This window comes from Trachemys scripta, chromosome 2, assembly GCF_013100865.1.
Source record: "Trachemys scripta elegans isolate TJP31775 chromosome 2, CAS_Tse_1.0, whole genome shotgun sequence".
NCBI lineage: Eukaryota > Metazoa > Chordata > Testudines > Emydidae > Trachemys > Trachemys scripta.
In genome coordinates, this window is record NC_048299.1 from 249,433,244 (window position 1) to 249,458,623 (window position 25,380).

Consider the following 25,380-nt stretch of genomic DNA (forward strand, 5'->3'; position numbering starts at 1 on the left):
GCTTGTTGTGTTTGGAAGAAGGGCACATCAAAGAAAGGTGCTCCATCTGCAAATCATTGAAGAAAAGAATGCAGGTGGTGAGGTACTTGTGCCTCAAACAGAACCTTATGGAGCAGGGTATGAGGTCCACTTCATCATTGAGGACATCTGCCGATCGCCCAGTCCTTCAGACAGCTTCAGTGCCAGAATGAGCCGATATGCCTTGGCCAGACTCTGATGCCTTCCCTAGGAGGGATAGAGATTGTTCTCCTTCTTTGGATCCTCTGAGGAGAAAGTCTCACAAAACCAACTACAGCCACTCCAGAGATCAGGGAGATTCATCCTTTTTTCCAGAAGGATTGCAGACCAGCACTGAGATTCTTTTGGGGCACAGGTTGAAGCTGTGCCATCTACCTGGTCTCCAGTACCAAGGCAGCATCAGTTGGACAGTGTACTGTCAACTCTGGTACTATCCATGGGACACCCATTGTGTCTAGTACTGACAGCATCAGCATAGACTCTTTCCATGCCATTGGCATACCAGGCAGCATCAGACTTGCTTTGCCTCTTTGTTCCATAATCCCCAGTTATTCAGGACCACTCAGCTGCTAGGACTTTTTCTGTGTGGTCCTCGGGAATGCTTGGATTGATTGCATACTTGTCTCAATCACCGGTATCTTCAGCACCACTCAAAGTTGGCAGTCGAGGTCGGACTCCTTTTCGGTACCCAGGGGCCTGTCAGCACAGTTACCGTCTTTGATACCAATAATGACTGTGATGCAGACCACATCTACGGGATCAGTACCAACCCTGGCTTTGGTGCCATCTTCTGTTTTGGTACCAAGTAGGAGCATGATGCCCCTGCCAGTCCTCAAGGTGTTGACTTCTCTGTCTGCTTTGGTACTGATGCAACTGGCATATTGGGCTTCGGATGAGGCTAGATCTTTAATTGGTCCAAGTGGGGTGGTTCCTCTGTTGCCTTCAGATGTCTTGCAAAATTCATGAAGGTCAGGGACATCGTTCCCAACTCCCTCATCTTCGAGACACCATTCTCAAAGATTATCGAGACCTTCTATGGATCACAATTGGTACTGAGACTGGCAGCATTCCCCCAATAGAAACAGAGGCCCAATGCCATATCCCTATCCTCAGTGGTCTCGTAGGAATCTGTTGTATGTTCCTTGATCTGTAAAGTCCCAATCCTCAGTCCACTCCTGGGCAAGATTGCCCAGCCAACCTGTGGTATCCCTTCTTCAGCCACATATGTTGCAGACTTAGATGGAGGCTGCTTCCTTTGAGCAGGCTCATCCTAAACTGCTTGTACAGGGACCCAGGCTACTGCAGGAGATTCCAGTGACTCCACTTCCCTCATCTTCTTCAGCACCAGATGACTCTGTAATACTGAATTCTTTGTTTCCAATGACTGAGGATTTTAAATCCCATCAGGAACTCCAGAGATGAATGAATGAATGAATTGAGTATCCAGCCTGAGTGTGCAGGAAACTAAACTTCTTCAGGCCTTAGCCCCAGGGAGAGCATCTCTGCCTTGAAATGCACAATTGTTAGAACCTGTTAAGATTTTGTGGCATACCCCAGCTTCCTTGCTTTCTATAGCAAATTGTACTAACAAGCGTTATTACATTCCTCAGGTGGAAGGCATCTGTCAAGGAACCTGGACTGAGGCTCTCTTGGGAACAAAACTGATGGTACTTTTTATTGTATTTTGTTGCAAACTGGTTGATAGTCAAGATGCCCCATTCTCTGTCCTTCAGTGACCATTCATGCTTCTCAGAGAAAACCCTCCTGAGGTGATCAGCTAAGCAATTCCACATCCCTGAAAGGGGGTGCAGCCAAGGGAATGATATTCTTCCTAATGTAGAATTATCAAAACTGTACTGCCTCCTGGCACAGCTGGTTGAAGTGGGCTTCATCCTGTTTGTTCACATAATACACTGTGGTAGTGTTGCCAGTGAGTATGTGAACTGCTGTGCCTTTGATATGTGACCAAAAGGACTGGCACACATTGTAAATTACTTGATGCTCCAGAAGTTGATGTGAAGAGAAGCTTCCTGACCTGTCCACAGTCCCGGAACTAGTCACCAGATATCCTCTTGAACCTCTTTTGGAGGCATCAGTCACTTTTGTTATGGTCAGTAGAGAAGGGGTGGAGGGAACACCTTTGTAGACATTTATTCAATCTATCCACCACTCGAGCTACTGAGGACAGGCAGTGGCACCCACAGTAGGCCATCCAGCAACTGACAATTTGGTCAATATACCAACCTGAGCCAAGCCTGAAGAGGATGAAGAATCAGCCTTGCATGCCAGACTACATAACTACATGTGACCAAGGGTAACCATGTGGAATCTCATGTGCATGCTGTGCCTGTTGAAATGTCAGAGATTGAGAATAGGTTTCACTCCTCCCTTGGAATTGGGAATCAGTAAGAATTGTGAATAGAATCTTTCTCCTTTGGGGAATTCCTCTGTAGCCCCTAAAGCTCGCAGAGTCTGTATTTGCTGTAGGAACAGTGACTTGTGTGAGGGGTCCCTGAAATGGATGATGTATGGAAAATAGATAAGAATTGGATGGCATAACATTGCTGAGGACCCATTTGTCTGAGGTTATAGCTTCCTAAGCACTGTGGAATTGAGAGAGTGTGATCAGTGGGAAGTTCTCAGCAGCAATGCTTCTCTCAATGTGACAGTCAAAATGGTTGCTTGCATGAAGTTGGGCGAGGATTGGCTGGCTAGATAAAGTTGGACTCCGAAGGCCTCCTCATGTATGATTTATGCCCCTTCCTGGAGTAGTCCTGCTGCCTCGACCGTAAGGTGTCTGCAGGAAATACCACTGGGGTGGTATTGTTGCTGACCCACAAAATGATGCCTTTTTGTGGCTGGGGTACAAACCCTTAACAAACACAGAGTTATCCATTTTGTCAGAGATCAAATATCAACCATAAAAAAGTAGTTTTTCTATGCTCTTACCTTGCTGAACCACCAGTGTTATGCCAGAGTTCTGCAACCATGAGGCCCTTCTCATTGTGACCACTGAAGCCATAACTCTGGAAAATGCATCTGCGATGTCCAATGCTGATTGAAAAGGCATCTTGGCTTGTTGGTGACCTTCTGCAGTAGGTGCTGTGAATGGTTCCCTGGAGGATTTAGGTAACTTGTCAGTGAATTTGGCTTTAGACTTCCAATTCACAAAATTATATTTCAGTATCAGTGCCTATTGATTTGCAGGACACATTTGCAAGGACAAGGTTGAATAAATTTTCATCCCCATGGGATCCAGCCTCTTAGACTGTTTGTCCTTCACTGTGGATTTACATCTTCCTTGCCATGATCTCTCATTAGCTACTATTACAATGAGAGAGTTAGGGACAGGATGAGAATAGAAGCACTTGATTTTATTAATAGGAACAGGTTAACTATGGTTTTACTGTGGCTTTAAGAGAATGAATAGAGTCTTCAGGGTGTGGGAGCTGACAGTGGGAGGAGGCAGCTGTTTTTAAGTTAGACTGACAGATTGACCTGAGTTAAGATGCTCTGTAAATATATTTATTATCTATCTAATAAAGATTGTTGTTAAGTTACTAGCAATGAATTATTATTAAGACTGGTGGATTACTTAAATATAAAACAACAGATGGTACCAGGAGTGAAGGAAGTGATAAAAAGAACTAAAATATGTTAATAAAGCAAAACAAAAAACCTTGAGGTAAAAATTAGTCAGAATTGACAAACAAGTTTGAATGAAATAAGATGGATCAATTACGAGTTCTCACATTTCTAAAAATGTCAAGAAATGCTGCAGAAAAGCATTTGATTTATTTTTGAGGGCACCAGGATCTATGTATAAGGAAGATGAACAAAAGTTTCATATCTTTTTGAATGTTGCATGTAATGAAGCAATTTCACTGTATAATTCATGCAAGCTTAGTATTAGAGCAGGGGTCTCAAACACGCGGCCCGTTCTTTCCTGCGGCCCGCCAAGCTCCCCCCACCCCCACCCCTCTGCCTACCCCGAGCCACCACTCCCTGAAGCGGCTGGAACTACTGTATGTCCCTGCAGCCCCGGGCATGGGGGAGAGTAGAGGGCTCCGTGTTCTCGCAGCTCCCCATTGGCCGGGAACAGGGAATGGCGGCCAATGGGAGCTTTGGGGGAGGTACCTGGAGGAGCAGCAAGAGCAGCACATGGCGCTGTTTCCCCCCCTCCACACACCCCCAGGGACTCCGGCTGCTTCCTGAAGCAGAGCAGAGTGGAGCGGAGCCAGGGGTCAGGGGCCAGGGCAGGCAGGCAGCAAGCCTGTCCTGGCCGCGGTGCGCGGCGCTGCCACCCCGGATTTGATCTAGGAAAGCGGCGCTGGGCCGGAGCCCACACCCCACACCCCTCCTGCACCCCAACCCCCTGCCTGGAGCCCCTTGCCACACCCTGCACCACAACCTCCTGCTGCACCCCTCACCCTTCCCACAACCCAACTCCCTGCCCTGAGCCGCCTGCCACACCCTGCACCCTAATCCCCTGCTGCACACCACACCCCTCCTGCACCCCAACCCCCTGCCTGGAGCCCCCTGCCACACACTGCACCCCCCACCCCAACTCCCTGCCCTGAGTACCCTGCCACACCCCTCACCCCTTCTGCACCCCACACCCCAATTCCCTGTCCTGAGCCCCCTGCCGAACCCTGCACACCTCCTGCAACTCAACTCCCTGCCCTGAGCCCCCACCACACCCCGCACCCTTCCTGCACCCCCTGGGGGCAAGGAAGGGGCAGAGTTGGGGTGAGGACTTTGGGGAAGGGGTTGGAATGGGGGCAGGGAAGAGGCAGGGCAGAGGCAGGGCCTCATGGAAGGGGCGGCGCAGGGGCAGCAAGTGGCGGGTGTCAGTGATGTGGCCGTTGGGCGAATACACTAGTCCTCATGCAGCCCTCGTGGTCATTTGAATTTGAGACCCCTCTATTAGAGAATGAGCAGAATATGAGTTTGTATTAAAATTTTGAGGAATTCTGCTCAAAAGAAATGAAACATTTGAAAGATTTCAGTTTCACTCAGGAAATCAAATGGACAAAGAGACTTTTGAATAATTTTTAACTGATCTAAAGATTAAGTCAGACATGTAACTTACAGAATCTATCTGACTCAATGATAAAATACCAAATTGTAATGAGAATAAAAGATAGCAGTGTAAGAAAAAGACTGTTAGAAGAACCCGACCTAAATCTGGAAAAAGCAGTGAGAATTTACCAAACTGCTGGATTTAATCAAGGATAATTGCACATTTTAGAAAGAAAACAAACTGGTGGGAATATTGACTTAATAAGAAAGTAAAAAAACAACAACACCACAAGTCTATGGAGGAAAACAGAGTGAAAGTATTAAAGTTAAAACATGAGAAAATATGAAAGAATGATCTAGTGTGTAAGAAGGTACTGACCTAGACAAAGTCCAGCATATGGTCCAACCTGTCATATCTGCAAGAAACAGAATTATTGTTTGGCTATACCGAAAGAACAACAGGAAACATTTGACTTGGGTTTAATCAGGCCGTAACTTTATTATTAGTCTGGGACTACCCGGCAGATAAAAGTGTACCATGCAGGTAACCCCATGTTTACTCTGTAATTATCCAGGGGGCTTTTACCAGCTCCCCATCTTTTTCCATCTTTTTTATCAGGTCCCTCCAGCAAATTTATTGCCAGGACCTTACCATCCATGCCCCCCTCATAGGAAGATTAAGGTGGGCTATAAGAATGGGGGTTTGGCTCCCTGCTGTATCAATCATAGGAGTCCCCAACTGCCCCTGTTCGTTCTTTTAATGAACACCTCTTTTAAAGTCCTTTTCTAAGCCAATTACCTGGTCACTGTATACCTTTCCTATGGCGTACCTGCACTGGACATCCACCACAAGGAGGCACCAGCAATTAGCTTGGCTGCTTCCCTTTCCCCAACCCAGTCAGGTTCCCAGACATCTCTTACTGTCCACCTTTTATATCAGCCAAAACAAACGGGCTCCAAAGCTTTACAGGGGAAGTCCATCTTCCCTGAATAATTTGGTGCCCCAGATGCCCCAAATTCCTGAGCCTTTTATGACCCTAAGAGATTTGATCTGTTATAATCTGTCGTGCCTTGTCCACCAGGTGGCGCTCCATGGCTCCCAGTCAGACTCTGCGTTAATGCACATCTGACAACATGGATCTGCATCAAGTCCCTTCTTCTTCTGGGCAGTAATGGAACCCTTTTACACATTTCCAAATACTGCTTTCCAATATGTGCCACATCATGTTGGTGACTGCTGACGGGCCCCTATGGCACACAGCAGTGGCATCAGCTGATCCAATAACATGCTTCTCCTTCCATGCCAATGCATGGATCCTGGTTGCCAACCCTGAAGGCCACTAGGATGTCCACCTATGTGCATAAGAAAAACACTCCTGTGCCCACAGATCCACCTCCAGGCTGGTCTTCTAGAATTGAATCACAATACATTAATATTACCTCACCACCTGAGTTTGCATGCACGTATTATGTGCTTCTGAAGGCCAACGCCCAATTGTCAGAAATGCCTGTGGCCCCATACCCAGCTGTACCGCTACTGTTGTGGACCCTGATTGCAAATGAATGAGAACCAAATCCCATGGGTCAGAACCAAGCTCGCAGCCTTTCTGGAAGATAACAAATGGTCCCCAGCCTTCTTGATCAGTTGTTGACCATGACAAGTTTAATATCCCTGCTTGCCCCTGCCGGAGTAAACCCAGACATTAACTCGCTGATCCCGAAAGCACCAACATTGCTTTTAAGAATGCTGTTCTGTGCAAGGCCGATTTGATTCCTGAGAATGTTAACTGTTATGTGTCCACATGACTGCTACATGGGGCCATTGGAATACAACCACCCTGCCAGCAACCTTTGAGTGAAGACTGCTGTGTGGATACGGATAACCATTTAGCCCGCTGACAAAGGTAACAGCTGGAAGGTGATTCCAAGATTCTTGAGAATGTCAGGTGAGATTGCCCTTAACCCCGTGTACCACAGCACCCACTGCTCTGTAACGGGCCATTCCTTCCTGCTCCTGTAATTGCATGAATTTGTTAAAACTTGTGCCATAGCTCTGCCATGTGAATGGAGGCAATGGATCTGCATGCTACATTGCTAACCACCCTACCCCCAGGTTCCATGTAGCTAGAGACATCTACTCAGATTCTTGGCTGGCTCCTGGTGCCAGCTTCCGAAACCTGAGCTGCCCCTGCATTCCTAGGGGATGAGTCAGGAACCATTCTGACCCTTTTGCAGCAGTCTTCATTCTCCTCCTCTCCCCCAGCCATAAAGCACTATTCCCCCAGCCATAAAGCACTATCCCCCACCCCTCGCTTAAAGTTGAAGAGCGGTCATTTCACAAACATTTGTAAACATAGAAGTCTGGAAAAACATAGAAATGTACATTTCGTTCAAAATTCCAAAGTCTCAGAGAAGATGCCAGATGAGGAATATAGAGCTGACATCACCAACGAAGAACATTTGTTTCTGGATATTCTGTGAACTACAAGGAGAATTGGACAGTTACGCTATCTGCTAATAGAACATTTATTCAATATGCAATAGATACAGGTGCACAAGTTAATGTAATTTCAGAAGAAATTATAAAATGTCTAAAAGTAAAACCTATAGTAAGCGAACAAATACATATTATTTTACAGTGTTATAGCAGTGAAAAAAAAATCCTTTTATGGTTTTCGTGAAGTACAGGTCATAGTGAAAGATAATTTTAAAAAATCTAAGATTTATAATAGTTAAGTGATTTCTATTTTAGGTTTAGAAACACGTTTAGCTCTAAATCTAATTGGCAGAATTCAGACAATTCAGGATTCTGAAACACTGGAAATAGAACATCAATTTATAGAGTTATTTGCTGGCTTTTTAAATGGGATAAAATTTATAAAATGGAGTTAAATGAAACAAAAAAACCAATTATACATGCAACTAGAAAAATACTCTTAGCTTTAAGAAATACGGTATAAAAGGAATGAGAAAAGTTAGTTAATTTAGATATAATTAAAAGAGTGGCAGAGCCAACTAAGTGGGTCAATTAATTAGTAATAGTAAAAAAGAAAGATGGATCCTTACAATTATTTTTAGATCAAAAAGACTTAAATAAGTATGTTAAAAGGGAACATTAAAAGGAAACATTTTAAAATACCTACCAGAGAAGAAATATTTGGACACATCTCAGGAGCAAAATAGTCTTCTTCTTTAGATGCTTCAAATGAATTTTGGCAAATACCACTGGAGCAAAAAAGTGAATTGGTTTGTATGTTTAATACACCTTTTGGATGTTACTGTTTTAAAAGATTATTTTTGGATTATGTTCAGCTCCAGAGGCATTTCATAGAACAATGCAAAAAAATTTTTGAACTTATAGATGGCACATTGGTGTAAAGAGATGATACAATAATATGGGGAAGAACTTTAGAAGAGTAGGATATAAGATTAACTAAAGCATTATCTAGAGTAAAAGAAGCAGGACTGAAATTTAACAAGTATGAATGTAAATTTAGAGTGCGGGAATTAATGTTTCTAGGAGAAACACTGACCAGTTAAGGATTACAGATTGATCCACAATGAATACAAGCCATTGATAATATTGCTTACCCATAAGATAAGAAGTTATTACAGAAATATTTGGGTATGGAAAAAAATAACAAAATTAAGAGCTATGCATTGTAAAAATAATCAGTGGAAATTGGATTGTCAACATCAACAAGAATTTAAGCAGCATAAGCAACTAATAAAAACAGCTTATATGAAAACTATTTGATAGTAATAGACTGGGATAGCTCAGTGGTTTGAGCATTGGCCTGCTAAACCCAGGGATGTGAATTCAATCCTTGAGGGGGCCACTTACGGATCTGGGGCAAAATCAGTACTTGGTCCTGCTAGTGAAGGCAGGTGGCTGGACTTGATGACCTTTCAAGGTCCCTTCCAGTTCTAGGAGATGGGAGATCTCCATTTATTTATATTTACAAAATTGTCTTCACATGCAGTCAAACAAGGTCTAGAAGCAGTTCTATTACAAAAGTATGGTGGTCAATGGAAACCAGTTGCTTATTCATGTAGAGTTATGTCAAAAAATGGAATATCACTTGCACAAATAGAAAAAGAGACTTTGGCATTGGATTTTACCCTTACAAAAGTTCACATATTTATATATGGTAGAATACTGGCAGAAACAGATCTTAAACTCTTAGTTAATATTTCAAAAAGGAATGTGACAGACATACCGCCTTGGTTACAAATATTATTTTTTCAATTGTATTTGTATGATTTAGAGTTAGAATATCAGCCAGGCAAATCATTAATTGTTGCTGATACTCTTTCTAGCGCTTATGATGTAACCAGTGTAATTGAAGAAAATTATGTTTTGATACATGCAGATGTGCTTAAAAATTGTTTCCTATATCAGAAGGAGCAGAGAAAGAAATTGTACAAGCAACTAGACAGGATGAGAATTTATGAAGGGTTGTTACTGCTTTTGAAAAAATATATAAATAAAAAATATATCAAAACCATATAATCAATTCATTCAATTTATTATTATCAGTAATTGAAGGGATTCTGTTTAAAGGTGATAGGTAATTCCTTTAGAGTTAACAGCAGAGATGTTGAAATGCACACATAAGGGACATTTAGGCATAGAATAAACATGGAGCAAGAGAGTTTCTGTATTGTCCACAAATGAGCCAAAACATAGAGGATTATATAAAAGAATGTGACGTGTCAAAAATATAGAAGTACTCAGTCTAAACAGCCTATGACATTTATTCAAGAAAATTTAAGACCTTGGTCTTAAAGTAGGTTTAGATTTATTTGAATATAAAGGACATGCATATGTTATAATGCTTGATTGTTTTTTTGCATTTTCCTGAAATATGTATATTTGAAAACACATGCCAAACAAGTCATTAATATAATTAAATCAATTTTTGCAAGGCATGGCATTCCCAATATGGTAATAAATGATAATGGACCTCAGTTACACAGTCAAGAGTTTAAAAGTTTGCCATAGCATATGATTTCAAACATATTACATCAATTGTTACTCACAATCTAATGGGCTAGTCGAAAATGGTGTTAAAATAGTAAAAAGATAACTAACAAAGCTGAAGAAACAAATATTGATTTATATTTGCCATTATTAAATCATAAAACACTGCCATTACAATAAGGTTTATCATCAGCACAGTTGTTATTTAACAGAAAGTTTAGAAATAGATTATCTATGTTTTTTAAAGAAGTATATAAGGAAAGGAATAAGTAGAAATATCAGTCAAGTTTGTATCAAAAGAATTATTATAATAAAGAATCACATAAACTAACTTATTTAAAACCGATAGCGTATGTATCTATAATGGTAGAAACTGGGCTTAGAAAGCCTCTGTAACAAAAGAGGTAGCATTTCAATCTTATGATATCATGACTAATAATGATCAAGTATATAGACAAAATTGGAGACATTTGCATTATTACTTGTAAGACCAGACTCAGCTGAAAAAAGAAATGATATAGTACTTCAACAAGAGCATCAAGAAAATGAAAATGTAGTAAGAATAACTTCAAAAATACATCAAATGTAGAAGTTAGATGGTCATTGCATCAAAGGAGACCTGTTAAAAGACTTATAGGAAGCTGTTAAGATAATTGATACACACACACATACACGAATAATTTTTTTCTAAATAAAAAAGATGTATTACTGTGGCTTTAAGAGAATGAATAGACTCTTCAAGGTGTGGGAGGCAGCTGTTTTTAGGTTAGACTGACAGATTGACCCAAGTTAAGAGGCTCTGTATATATGATAACTATGTATCTAATAAAGAATGTTGTTAAGTTACTAGCAGTGAATTATTACTAAAACTAAGATCTATAACAGTGGTTGGCAACCTTTGGCACGCAGCCCATCAGGGTAATCTGCTGGCGGGCCGCAAGACAATTTGTTTACATTGACCGTCCACAGCCATGGCCCCCTGCAGCTCCCAGTGGCCTGAGTTCACCATTCCCGGCCAATGGGAACTGCGGGAAGTGGTGGCCAGCACGTCCTTGCAGCCTGCCACTTCCCGCAGCTCCCATTGTCTGGGAATGGTGAACCGCGGCCACTGGGAGCTGCAGGGGGGGCATGTCTGCGGACGGTCAACGTAAACAAAATGTCTCACAGTCCGCCAGTGGATTACCCTGATGGACTGCGTGCTGAAGGTTGCCAACCCCTGATCTATAAAATCATGACTGGTATGGAGAAAGTAAATAAGAAAGTGTTATTTACTCCTTTTCAGAAATATTTCTTCACACAACACACAGTCAACCTGTGGAACTCTTTGTCAGAGGATGTTGTGAAGGCCAAGACTATAACAGGGTTCAAAAAAGAACTAGATAAATTAATGGAGGATAGGTCCATCAATGGCTGTTAGCCAGGATGGGAAGGGATGGTGTCCCTAGCCTCTTTTGCCAGAAGCTGGGAATGGTTCACAGGGCATGGAACACTTGAAGATTACCTGTTCTGCTCATTCCCTCTGGGGCACCTGGCATTGGCCTTTATCGGAAGACAAGATACTGGGCTAGATGGATGTTTGGTCTGACCCAGTGTGGCCGTTCTTATGTTCTTAATGGATTATTTGAATGTGAAACAACAGAGTAACGTTCTATACTTGACTTTCAGTGTGAAGCAACTGTGGTGGGTTGGAGTGGTGCAGCACTTAAATAACTAGAGGAGGGGCTAGAGGGCATGAGCACTGCCCTTACAGGTACTGCTAAGGAAAGTTCTCCATCTTTGGAGTGCTTGGCGTGTGCACACCTGAGTGGAATACACGTCTGTACCCACATTTTGAAAAACAGTTGCAGAACAGGCAAGTAATCGTTTTTTCCCAGGGCCTGCATAAAGGACACTGAGGCATATTTAATTAGATGTGTTATTGTTTTATATTATTGCATGAAATAGGGTGATCCCACTGCCTTTAGATAACTATTTCTGTGGGCCATATCCTGTAGTTCTTGGACCTTATTCCAGGAAAACCTTTGAACTTTCTGACTATTTGAATTGGGTGAAGCCTGCATGAGCATTTCAAGATCCATCCCTATAACATCTCATTCATCCATATGAAGGCCCTTGCTAAATACAAAATAAAATTAACTATTATCACCAATTTCCTGTCAATATTAAGATCATTGTCAAAGGATAACTTGCAAACAATGAACAAATTTGTTCCTCTGACAAACCACCATCCTGTCTGTCATTCAGGCCCATAACTTAGGTGTCATTTTTAACTTGGACCTCTCTTTAGGTCCTCGCATACATCTCATAATTTCTTAATGTGTAACATCTCTAAGATACAGGCTGCCATATCCTATGCAGCTTAAACTCTTGTCCAGGCCCTCATCTTAACATCTCGATCACTGCATATCCTTCTCTCTGACCTTGACAAATGCAGTCTTGTCCTACTCATATCCACCCAGAATGCTGCTACAATGTTCATTTTCCTATTTCATCACTCTGACCACATCATTCCTCCTTTTATAACCCTCCACTGACTCCCCCTTCTTTACAGCATCAACATAAGTTACTTGTCCTCACTTTAAGGCTCTTTATGGCTTAATCCTTGCCTATCAGCTCTCATGAAATACTGAAAGGTCAACTCCTGCCTCCAATCAGCCCATGATGCCAGCCTCCATCACCCACTTGTTAAATTTTAAAACAATCTTCATGGTTTGTCCCATGCTGTTCCTCGTGCTTCAGAGGAGCTCCCTATAAACATCCACAAATCTATCTCATTAGCCTCCTTCAAATCCCCCCTTTTAACTTGTTCCAAGGTGCCTACAAAAAAACTTGACAATGGCTAGGCTAGTGGTGTGCTGATACCACTATCATGCTGACCAATATTGTCTCACTGTTTCCTTGTACTCCCTGGTCCATCTGTTGTCTCTTACCTTATACTTAGATTGTAAACTGTCTGGGGCAGGCATCTTTTTGTTCTGTGTTTGTACAGCACTGAGCACAATGGGGTCCTGGTCCATGACTAGAACTCCTAGGAGCTACAGTAATACAAATATTTATTACTAATAATAATGATAAACTGGTGCAACTCCTATTGACTTCAGTGGGGTTTACCTCTGTGTATCTGAGGATGAAATATGACCCATTGTCTATCAGGGAAATAAAATGAGTCTGCATAACAAAACAGATATCCCTGGGACAGATATGATAGTTGCCTTTGTTGATTGTTAGTCTTGAACTTAGAGAGAGACAAAGTGGGTGAGGTAGTATATTTTATTGGAGCAACTACTGTTGATGATAGAAACAAGCTTTAAAGCTTACAAATGTAAGCTTGTCACTCTCACCAACAGAAGTTGATCTAATAAAAGATATTATCTGACCCATTTTGTGTCTCCAGTGTCCTGGGACCAACACGGCTACAACAGCACTGCATATAGTCTTGAACTTGCTATTTGCATGAAATAGCTCTGAAAATTTTATGTTGCACACTTTAGGCCAATTCTAGATTTAAAGGAAACCATTAAAAGGCTAGTGAGTAACTCTTTTAGCCATAGGAGTTTGAAAAGTTTTTTGAGCATTCTCTTCTTTATTATCATTATTCGGCTGAAGCACAAGGACTAGTTGTTACAAAATGAAGTCATATTTCTTATACCATTTTTGTGAATTTATTGTTGAAAACTTACTGAAATAATTATTATTTTTGTTTCAGCCCCAAAGCAAACTAAGTCTTACAGAGCTCATAGTCTTGTATTCATGAATCACTATTGGTTTTCAGCAGTGGATCACTTAATGGTTATTGTTTCATGCCCTTAATTATACATTAATAAGAGATTGTGAAGTGATTCTATATGAGAAGCAGAGATGCTACGTACCTTATATAAGTAAGTAAGTCTGGTCCAAGTGACTTTTATAGTGATAGCCTCCAGATCTGGCATTATATTGGCACTTGGTTATGACACTCTAGATAAGAGCTTCTCAGAGATTTATTTTTTAGACTGTAAGGATATGGTCAACTTCTTAGATTAAGGATGAAGAAGAGGAAGGGGTAAATAACTTTTCAAGGTACTTAGGAGCCTGATCTATCTTGTGGGAGGTGTTCAGAGTTTGCAACTCAATAGACCTCTAGACAAAATAAATCTGGAATACAGCTAGAGAGGATACTTTTAAAAGTCCAGCATAACAAATTATTTGTTGATTTGATGGTATTGTTGATTTTTAAAATAAATTTTAATTGTTTGGAATAACACAGTGGAAAAATAACTAGGATTGCTGGACATTCCTAGAGAATTGCTTACTTATGTATGTTAACTATCCAATACACTTCTAGACTATTTTTGGACCTATTCCTGGGATATAAGCCAAGACTGATAATAGGTTTGATGTTTGTGAAGCCGCTACAAGTGATCTAGCGATCACATTATTTTTAAACATGGAATGTTGCACTAGAGAAAGTAATGCATTTGACTATATAAAAAGGCAGATTTTGAAGAAATGTGATAAGTGAATGAGAATTCCACAATATGTATGGCAAATCAGCTTCAGAAATGTGGGAGGTATTTAAGAAGAAGTTGGATAAAATGTAATTGGAACGCCTTCTGACAGAATATGAGGTCTTCTGATCTTCCTTCTTATGTATAGTGTTCTAGTCCATGTACATGTATTGTTCACTTCACTGTGAGAGCCTGATTCAAAGTCCATTGATGCCAATTGGAGTCTTTACATTGACTTAATAGGTTTTGGATCAGGGCCTAGGAGTATTTTTTGTCTGGCAGCTTTAGTTTGTCTTTCCATGAAGGTAATGTGCAATCACATTCTAGCAGGTTCTGAGGGCTTTTTCCAAACATTGGCATTCTAAAAAACAAAAATCATATTGCTTATCTAAAAAGGTCAGGATAGATCTTCAGTTGATAATCAACATTTAAAAATCTAATTCTTAGCAACATGCACTAACATTCACAGCTGAAACAAAGACAATGGTGTGTTAGAACCCAATTTCTTCCAAATAACTTAAAATAATTTTAGGCACATTTGCTTGTATAAATAAGCATTTGATCATGCTTTGTTTAAAACTATGTTAGTATTTAATAAAAATACCACTACATACTACCTTGTAATATTGACAATATTTACTAATTGTAATTTTATCATTCATTTTTGTTACAATTTTAAAATTTAAAAGAATATGTATCTTTATTATAATGTATTAGGAGTTTAATGGAATTAATTGGAAGTTTAACAGCGCCACCATGTCAGATAGATTTTAGGATAATTTACACACTTGTGCTTTCAGTCATTTGAAAATGTTCGGTCTCGGTTATCAAGTTCTTATGTGAGCATAGCTGGCATTGAAGACAGATAAACATGGGATTTAAAGTCAAAAGTGAATTTTGCTTCTGTAAAGCAAAATAACTGTAACTTATTAAATTTGATTATTGCATGTGTTGATGTAAACCATGTCCAGGTAGAGGCCTTTTAACTTCACCTAGGATCAATTAACTGAAAATTATGCAGCTCTGATTTAAGTTACATGCCTGCACTTAAGAAAGCCAAGAAGGGACTGATCCTGAATGGTGCTGAGTGCCTCTTGAAAACACTGATACACAGTAGGCAAGAGTTAGCAGGTTCAATTAGAAATTATGCGTATGGGCCAGGTCCAATTTTCCTTAATCAGCCTTTACATAGGAGAGCTTCCATAGGCTTCCTGTTGTCTCAATGAGAGACTAAAGAGGACAGGATTTGGCCTTTAAAATAGAGTGAAAACAATCTCGCTTAAAGACGGTCTGTCTCCTAGATGCTATGGTAGAAATGCCTTAAATATTTAGTTACATAGATTAGATAGTAAAATTGGCTGTCACCCTGAGGACACTTTGACGAAGAGCACCTTTGCCCTTGTCTCTGAATTTCTTTGCATTTGTGACGTCATGTCAAACCCTTACCCATGAATTTTCAATGGAGAGTGTTTTTTTAAAAAAAAAAAACATTTTTGGCTAAAACCTTGTGCAATGAACTGTACAGTACATCTTAAGTAGTACCCAGTTTTAAGACAATATTTTAAAAATTGCTTTTGTGTAATGCACTACAGAGAAAGAATACATCTGAGAAATATATAGTATTTATGGTCAAATCATTTGATAACTGAAAGAGAAATATGGTAATATTGGTTGTTGGAAAGCACCTCCTTCTTGTTTTCAAGGTTTTAATCAAAATTGTAGGCATTGTGAAGTAAGCTAGGAATCTTGTGTCCTCTATTTTATGGGTTGTTTCCCACACAATAATCCCAGTAATGAGACAGTAACCAAACTCAACTGTACATATGAAACTACTACCCAAAACAGTTCTCTCTGTCTTAGATAGGATAACTGGAGCATAACTACTGTGAAACAATACAATTATGAATTTCTTGAGGGGGGGAAAAAAAGGAAAGATAAGTGCGTGGAAGTCAGCTAACATTGGTACATGAGTGGTTACAACAGGGAAAGGGTTAACCAGATTTTCATTTTAGATAGTTGCTGTAGTAACTATCAGAGAGCTCAGGCTGTATCTTTTCCATTTGTGGGAAATGTTTAGATTTACAGAGTAGCTCAGCTTATTATATACCTGCCTTGATTGCTGGATAAGGCCTGTTGATTAAAAACAGAAGATGCATTTTTATAATACTACTGAAGAGAAAAAAAACATAAAATCGATGTCACTCTTTGTCCGGAAATCTGTATGCTCTTTGAACACTCATTCTACTGACAAAATGTAGCTGTTAATCTGAGTGTTGTGTGAAAACTTATATTGTGTGAATGTTAGCATGTTTAACTTGAAGTTTCAGTGAGCATAGCCCAGTATCTCATATGTTGCATGCAGCATGAGATATAAGTATTAGCAAATAATTCTGCATATTGCCATTCTGTTAACATGAAAATTCATCCTCTCTTTGAACACTACATCTTATTTTAAGGATCATGTTTTAAGTATTCAGCTGACAAATTTTAAAAAGAGCTCAACTCCCATATAGGTACCTAAATAATGTGGCCAGATTTTCAGAAATGTTTATCACTTAACTCTTCCTATTGAGAATAATGACAACTGCTGGATGCTATCTGATCACTTCCTTTGATTGCAGAAATGGGAGCTGAGAACTTTTGAAAATCTGTCCTTAAATTAGGCAGGCCATTCATCTGATTTAAAACCAGACAGTCCTCTTTCTGTTTGGTTTGTCTCCCATCTGGTACTGAGACAACACCAGATATGGTTTTGTCCAGTATTGGACAGACGAAGCCATTCTGAAGAGCATGCTCCTTCACTCCCACCAGTGTGTTTCATGCGTTTGAGGTCACACAGGTGAGGGTAGGGTCACGCCGGCAGGGTGGGCCCCACGCCATTTCTGAAAGTAGCAAAATATCCAGTATTCTGGGAATGCATGAGTGGCCACTCTACCTTAAATGTATTATTTGTTTACTTTGCATTAAATCTGCAGATATTTAAAATGCAAATTAACTTGAATAGTGGTGTCCAGAGTAGTTAGGGTACTGAGCCTATTAAGGCCTCAATATATACACAAGCCAGGAAGCTGCAATGGAAGATCAATGCACTGTACTAAAAATGGCCTCAAGCCTTACCTGGAGGGACAGATCTCTTGAGAGCAGACAAAACTATTCAGCCTGTATGGCAGGTTCAAGGTTGTCTAGAGCAGCTGCTGCCAATTAGTTCCAAGTGATATATAGTAATAGTTTGAAACAGATAGAGTGGCTGGAATTCTACAACATTTTAAGACCAATTTTTGTTGCAATAATAAGGGAAATTCTGCAGTAAAGTTTTACTAACTTCTTCAGTGATAACCTGGCCATCTATGGTTCTGCACTCAGCAATTTTCACAAGCCTTCACTATCCTAAAATCCCCTGGTTCTTCATAATTCTGAAGCTGCTTGGTTTATTAGCCACTATTCTTCAGGCAGCTATATGACGTGTCTTGGAAAGGGACTTTCAATTGCCATCTGCATTTCCCATTCACTTCAGTGGGATTCAGAACCTTTAAATATCAGCCTTCTTTTATTTAGGTACCTAAATGTCAATTTGGAAGCCTTATTGTAGGCAGCCAGGTTTGAAAATTTTGGCCCAAGAGCCTGATTTCATTTTTGTTGAAGGTGACTTGGTGCCATTCGGGAGAAATAGCCCTTGGGAGTAAAATATTGTTCTTAGAGATACTAGTCTGAAGCCAGCATGAAAAGGATGGTTGATTATCTTAGGTCAATCTACAGTAGCATAGGTCTGCGTGAAAACATCATCAAACTCATCCCCAACTTGTTCATTTTACTCATAGTGGGTTTTCATTTTACTAATGAAAACTAACCCCACTTTTAAGAACAGGGCAAAAATTTAGTGGTATTTGTGGGTGCTCAGCATCTTTGAAAATCAGGCCACTTTTATGTAGCACCTGTGCATGGATTTAGAAGCATAGTGATTCCCAGCTCAAGGAAACATACTCATCTAGCTTTCATTGAGCTACTGTGATAAAAATAGAGCATAGACAGGGCAAGTGGTGGGACAGGCTACCTGCACATATTTGACAGGCACATATTTGAGACAAGCTTAGCTTGCACTGCCTCAGCTACACTCTCTTTTTATTGCACTAGCTCAGCAAGAACTAACACAAATATGTTCTTTTGAGTTGGGAATCTTGCCCTAGCCTCACATACCCAAAGAGAGGTGTTATACACGTTACAAGGCATGTAAGGAGGTGTTGGACCTGGGGAGCAGCTGCCCTAAGGGGACATACTCAGCAGACCAAGGACCAGCATTAATTTGGCACAAAGGGTCATATGTTAGCTTGAAAGAAGTATGCCATAGAACCCCAGTTCTACCTTTCAAATTCTATGCACCATTTCCACAGGATTTTGTTCCCACATAAGTGAAGAGGCTCATCCAGACCAGTATAAGCAAGAAACATCGTCCTTTACCACTAAGCCCATTTAATCCTGAGATACAAGGTCTCTTGCCAAAGGCTCTTAAGCAAAGCAAGTAGTCATGGCATAAGAGGGAAGGTCCTCTCATGGGAACAGTAACTGGTTAAAAGATAGGAAACAAAGGGTAGAAATAGATGGTCTATTTTCACAGTGTAGAGAGGAAAATAGCAAGTTTTCCCAAGGATCTGTACCAGGACCAGTGCTGTTCAACATATTCATATATTATCTGGAAAAAGGGGTAAACAGTGAGATGGCAGAGTTTGCAGATGACACAAAATTACTTCAGATAGTTAAGTACAAAGTTGATGCAAAATGATTCAAAGAGATCTCACAGAACCAGGTGACTGAGCAACAAAATGGCAGATGAAATTCAGTGTTGATAAATGCAAAATAAGACACACTGGAAAACATAATTTCAACTATAGATACAAAATGATGGGGTCTAAATTAGTTGTTACCAATCAAGAAAGAGTTCTTGGAGTCATTGTGGATTGTTCTCTGAAAACATCTGTTCAATGTGCCACGGCAGTCAAAAAAGCTAACAGAATGTTAGGAATCATTAGGAAAGGAATAGCTAATAAGACATAAAATATCATAATGCTATTATATAAAGCCATGGTAAGCCCACACCTTGAATACTGCATGCAGATCTGGTCACCCCATCTCAAAAAAGTACAGAAAAGGACAGCAAAAATGATTAGGGATATGGCCTAGTTTCCATATGAGGAAAGATTAAAAAGATTGGGACTGTTCAGTTTAGAAAAGAGATGATTGAGGCAGAATATAATAGAGTTCTATGAAATCATGAATGATGTGGAGAAAGTAAATAAGGAAGTGTTGTTTACCTCTTCATGTAATACAAGAACCAGGGGTCACCCAAAGAAATTAACAGGTAGCAGATTTAAAACAGAAGGAAGTACTTCTTCACACAACACACAGTCAACTTGTTGCCAGGGGATGTTGTGAAGACCAAAAGTATAACTGGGTTTAAAAAAGAATTAGGTAAGTTCAGGGAGGATAGGTCCATCAACAGCTTATAGCCAAGATGGTCGGGGATGGAACCCCTTCTCTGGGTGTCCCTAAACATTTGACCGCCAGAAGCTGAGACTGTACATCAAAGGGATGGATCATTCAATAAATTTCCCTGCTCTGTTCATTCCTTCTGAAGCATTTGGCAGCAGGCACTGTCAGAAGAGAGGATGCTGGGCTAGATGGACAGTTGTTCTGACCCAGTATGGCAATTCTGATGTTCTTGTCCAGGCCCCTTATAATTGTCTATTTTATTTCTTGAATCCTGTTAAAGTAGAGTCTGTTGGTACCGAACCTCCTGGGACAGAGAATTCCAAACACTGATTAGGTTCTGAGGAAAACATCCCTCTGAATATTTAAACTATTTTCAAACAATTTTCCAAGGGCTGTCCACGTTTTTCTGTTGCTGCTTATTCCAAATAGACAGACTGATAGTTTGCTTGAACACTTTAAAATATTTTTGTCTTCTGATTTATTGTTATTTTCAAGTTAAAATTTGTTGCACAATATAAACATATTTCCATTTTTAGACTCCTTTTAACTGTAACAGGGTTTGCCAATGTCAGAGTGGATTTTTCAAATAAAATATGTTTTCTTGCAACAATATTTATTTACAAAAGGTCTGTCACCCCCACACCCTGGTTCATTGTGCTCAAAACCAAAAGCCTGAAAACGGCATTCCTATGCTACTTCTTTGTTTCCAGATGTTAAGATCTATTATGCATACTGTAGTGCATAATCATAATTATGCATTCATGATGATGTTTGTGCTGGCTTAACTCAGAAATAGTGTGAGAAAGCTAATCTCAAAGCTACAGGCTGTTTTCCTGCACTTTAGATTTTGATCTGAGTTGTTTGTTGAGTCTTACTGGAACCAGAACCTTATAACCACCAGTCCCAATGCTGGACTCCTCATTATTATCTCTAGTCCCAGTGAAGGACCTTCACCATTTCCTCAAAATTGTAACTCAAACTTGGTTAGCTGTAGTTCTGTGTTATATAGCAAATGTTTAATAGACTGCAGTAATTTAAATGAGAGAACTATGTCACACACAGCTCTAATCATTCAAGTTACACACAATCAGTATCTTTTCTGTACACCAATGGACATCTCAGAGAAGCACATTTTCACTTTGTGTGGTGACAGGAAGGAGCACACATCCTTTAAACAAAACTGAAGAAACGGAATCCTTTAAATGGAACTGAAGAAAAATGACTTAATTAGATATGTTCTCAAACTGGAAAAAAAAAGTGAGCCAGTTTGCAAAATAGAGGTGCTAACTTTGGTCAGTCAGTTTTTGGCCTAAACCTTCTAAAATTGTAATAAACATATACTATGGTCATATTACCCATGATCCGGAACTAAACAATTTGATAATCATCATCAGTAATAAAGATCACAGAATTTTCAAAATTATTTGGCTAGGATCCCAGTGCTAATCCACAAAGAGTAATGTAGTCATGTAATTATTCAAAATCTATACAGTGGACTGGGGAAGTGGAGAGAAGGATAGAAAACTGCCTAAAATGCCACTATGATGTACTGTAATATATAAAAGCAGCAAAGAGTCCTGTGGCACCTTATAGACTAACAGATGTATTGGAGCATGAGCTTTCGTGGATGAATACCCACTTCGTCGGATGCATGTAGTGGAATTTCCAGAGGCAGGTATAACTATGCAAGCAAGAGTCAGGCTAGAGATAACGAGGTTAGTTCAATCAGGGAGGATGAGGCCCTCTTCTAGCAGTTGAGGTGTGAACACCAAGGGAGGAGAAACTTCTTTTGTAGTGTAAGATCTAGTGATAGGGGGAGGGCTAGCTCAGTGGTTTGAGCATTGACCTGCTAAACCCAGGGTTGTGAGTTCAATCCTTGAGGGGGCCACTTAGGGATCTTGGGCAAAATCTGTACTTGGTCCTGCTAGTGAAGGTAGGGGGTTGGATTCAATGACCTTTCAAGGTCCGTTCTAGGAGATGGAATATCTCCATTAATTATTTATTGTATGTATTAATTATAATGGCCAAATATTTGACTCTTTAAGTCAGTGGCAAATTTCCCTTTTATTTCAGTGGGACCAAGATTTGCAGCAAGTAATATGAACAAATGATGTGTATACCAGAGAAGTCTAATTATTTAAGATGGGAAAATATGATGATAAAATTTTACTTTGTCCATATAAGTGAATCTGCTTTCACTCAGAAAATAAAAAACTTTTTTTTGAAGTGAACAAAATTTAGTCCAGAATTATATTTATTATTAACATTTATAATGAGATTTTACAAATATGCAAAACAGTTCATCTTAATAATAACTATAAATAGTAAAGCTTAGAATAACACTGAAAATCACTAATGGAAGATGGTTGCACTTCTTTTTTTCCATGAGCAGGCAAGAATCATGCATAATGTAACAGTGTATGTAACTGCTAACAGCAGACTCACAGAAGATAATTTAAACTTGTTTTTATGGACGGGAGAAGCTGATTTTCTAAAGCCATTCCTAAGGAGATTCTCCTTGGTTTTACATCACCCCAAAAGGGTGTTTCAGTTCCTTCCACCTACAGACATACTCACTACGTAAAGAATATATAAGGGCTCACTTAATAGTGGTAGAATTTTTATACATGCAGATATGAGGGGGAAATTAGATTTTATTTCATAGCTATGTATTAAATCAATGTTAAAATACAGACATAATCAAATCTCCTTATATCCCATGACCACATGTGAAATAGTACATTGGAAGGTCAGAATACTTAGCAGAGTATACAGCCCTTGAGACTCAGCAGATGTACAGATAGGGGCCTAATCCAAAATACTCATTCATAAATGTAGAAGATCAGAATTGAGCCTTAATTCTCTAAAGGATTGCAGCAATGTTGTGTGGTCCTTTCATCCAAATTAGAATGATTCATTATGTCTAGTCCATTAGCACAAAAAGGGTAGGTGTGGGCAATAAAAGTGCATTAGGATTTTCAAGTGTAATCTTAAAATGAAATAAACTGTGGTGCTTTAACTAGCTATAAATAATTAATTATATTTATAGAAGTCTGATTAGTGAATTATTTGTTAAACTTACACTGCTATTTTAAATTACTGTACTTGCTTTTAGTAAACATAACACCTGATTTTTTAAAAAAAATCTAGTACAAATATATATTTACTAATGGAAAAATATATTTAGGTAAAACCAGAGAAAATTCAGATATTCTATCCTTAATCCTATTTAACTGAAGTTAGTGGGAGTTTAAACATTGTATTTAGTGGATGCATTGTATTTAATCTGAGCAACATTGAAGCCTTGATATTGCATCAGACATGGTGCAGAGCCTAAGGTCCAGAGTGTTACATAGTAATCTAGTCCTACCTAAACACAGAGGGCTAGCACAATCCATATGTATTAAATATTTATTTTCTAAAGACTTCTTTATATGTTATGAAAATGGAATAGTCCTGCAATGGCATATTGCTTTAAGCATTGTTCTAGTTTATGTACAGAAAAAAATCCTTAATCTAGCTATATATATTTCATATTTTAACTTGTTTCTCAAAAATAAAATCTACAAAAACTGAGAAACTTAAAAGGGAGACTAAGACTACAGAAACAGTACTGCTCTTGGAATAAAAAAGTGTACAAGGGAAAAATATATTCAAAAGTTACTACAAAACAGAAGGGTGAGAACTGCACCCTATTATCCCAATGCAATTATAAGAACAACAGGCGCGGCAATCATTGTGGATGGTGTCAGTGAGGATAGATGGACATTAGGAAAAGGCAATATTAACCCCAAAACACCTGTAATTATCCCCCAAAACAGTGAATTATTTCCTGAGGACAGAACATTTCAGATTGTCTATTACATTACAACCAGCTCAGATGTGAATCATCTCTATTGTGTCTAATCCAAAGGTAGGTGTCAAATTACTTGCAGGGAATGACTATGCAAATCCCTGCATTTAGTCTCCGAACATGCCCACTGTGAACTAGATGTTTAAAGCCAGAGTAGAAGCAGAATAAGCTGAGCACTCATGCAGTTAATAAAAAAGCTTTGTCTTCTCTGGCAAACCTGAAAAGAGTTGTGGTATCTGCTGAAGTGGGTGATGTGACACTCCCTAAGGATACCCAGTGTTATAAGGCACCTCACCACAACCTTCCCTTAGCATGAAGCAATTTTATCTCTGCCTGCTGTAGATCAGTTCCCTGAAACCATCAGTCTCTGGCAGTACAAGCATTGCCTACCAGGCTCCCGCAGGCCTTTCTCTTTCTGTATAATAGTGATAGGCACACACCAACCTCTGAGTACTCGGAACCTTCCCTGCAGTGTCCAGCCCCTTATCCACTGAACTCTCACAGAATTACCAGGCCTGCTCTTCTCAAGGGAACAGCTCACACCAGTTTTTAAGATTCAACTGAGGACCATCACATTGCTTAATACCACAGCACTTAGAGATATTTATACTGAACAGAAGAATAAGTTTACTTTCAAAGAATAGAGGTTCAAGTGACAGTAAGAATACTGTATTGGAAACAAATCTTTACATATAAAACAAACTCATAACAGGCTTTCTAGAGACCAAAGTTAAAGAAGCATATCTCACCCAAAGTTCTTCAGCATTTTTAACCAACCTTGATTGAGACATGTTTTTCATGAAGCAAAAGCACTGTTATTGTACTTACTTGGTGAAGGGTGCCTGGGTGTCTTCTCTGCCCTCCAAATATAGTAAAGCAAACTTTTGAAGTGCTCATCAAGATAAGGTTCTTTCCCCCACTGTATTTCTCTTCCTGTTTGTTTCTTTCTGAAATTCTTATAACACTGCTCTACAGCCAAAATGCTTCTGAAATAAATGTAGTCAAACTTTACTAATTCTGGGTCACTGAGAACGAAAATGATGCTTAAAATTGTTGATTGTTTCTAGTTTTCAAGATATGCTATTGGGTCAGTATATATGACCCTTGACTTGGGAATGGCGGAGGATAAGTGAGTTATAAAGGGAAGGGATCTCAATTTAAACCAGAAATGACTAAAATACATCTTTGACTGGATCTATGAATAAATCTATGACTGGGTTTGGACAGTACTTGCTTTTTAGGCAAAACAATGAATGATGCAAGCTGAAGCTGATATTGCGTCATACATGATATGAATTGCATCATGTTATTCCTAGAAATCATGGATGATGCAATCATAACGAAGCGTACATCACTCTGCTGAACAAATTGCCCTATATCAGCTCTAGAAATCATACAGTGTCGTGCTCTCTTCTTTGTCAGTGTTTGATTTTGCAAAGGGACACATTTCTGTTTAGCCAAAGTGAGCAGAGATGCCTCGTACTTGTGTGAACAGTGCAGATAACTTCTGCTATGTTTGTGGTGAAGTGACT

General features: G+C 39.5%; 1 protein-coding gene across 8 annotated transcripts in view; it reads left to right on the plus strand.

Annotated features, from left to right (window-relative positions):
* The window catches only part of ZFPM2 (zinc finger protein, FOG family member 2), a 437,522-nt gene that overhangs the window by 262,656 nt on the left and 149,486 nt on the right, over positions 1 to 25,380 (plus strand). For 4 of the 8 annotated variants that reach the window (XM_034763465.1, XM_034763466.1, XM_034763470.1 and 1 more), the window contains one exon: positions 1,629 to 1,685. The exons of 3 other annotated variants lie outside the window; for them this stretch is intronic. In XM_034763465.1, the coding sequence (XP_034619356.1) occupies positions 1,629 to 1,685 (57 nt within the window). Of the gene's footprint in view, positions 1 to 1,628; positions 1,686 to 6,092; positions 6,987 to 25,380 lie in introns of those variants that run through there. One more of the 8 variants, XM_034763472.1, reaches the window with a different exon arrangement.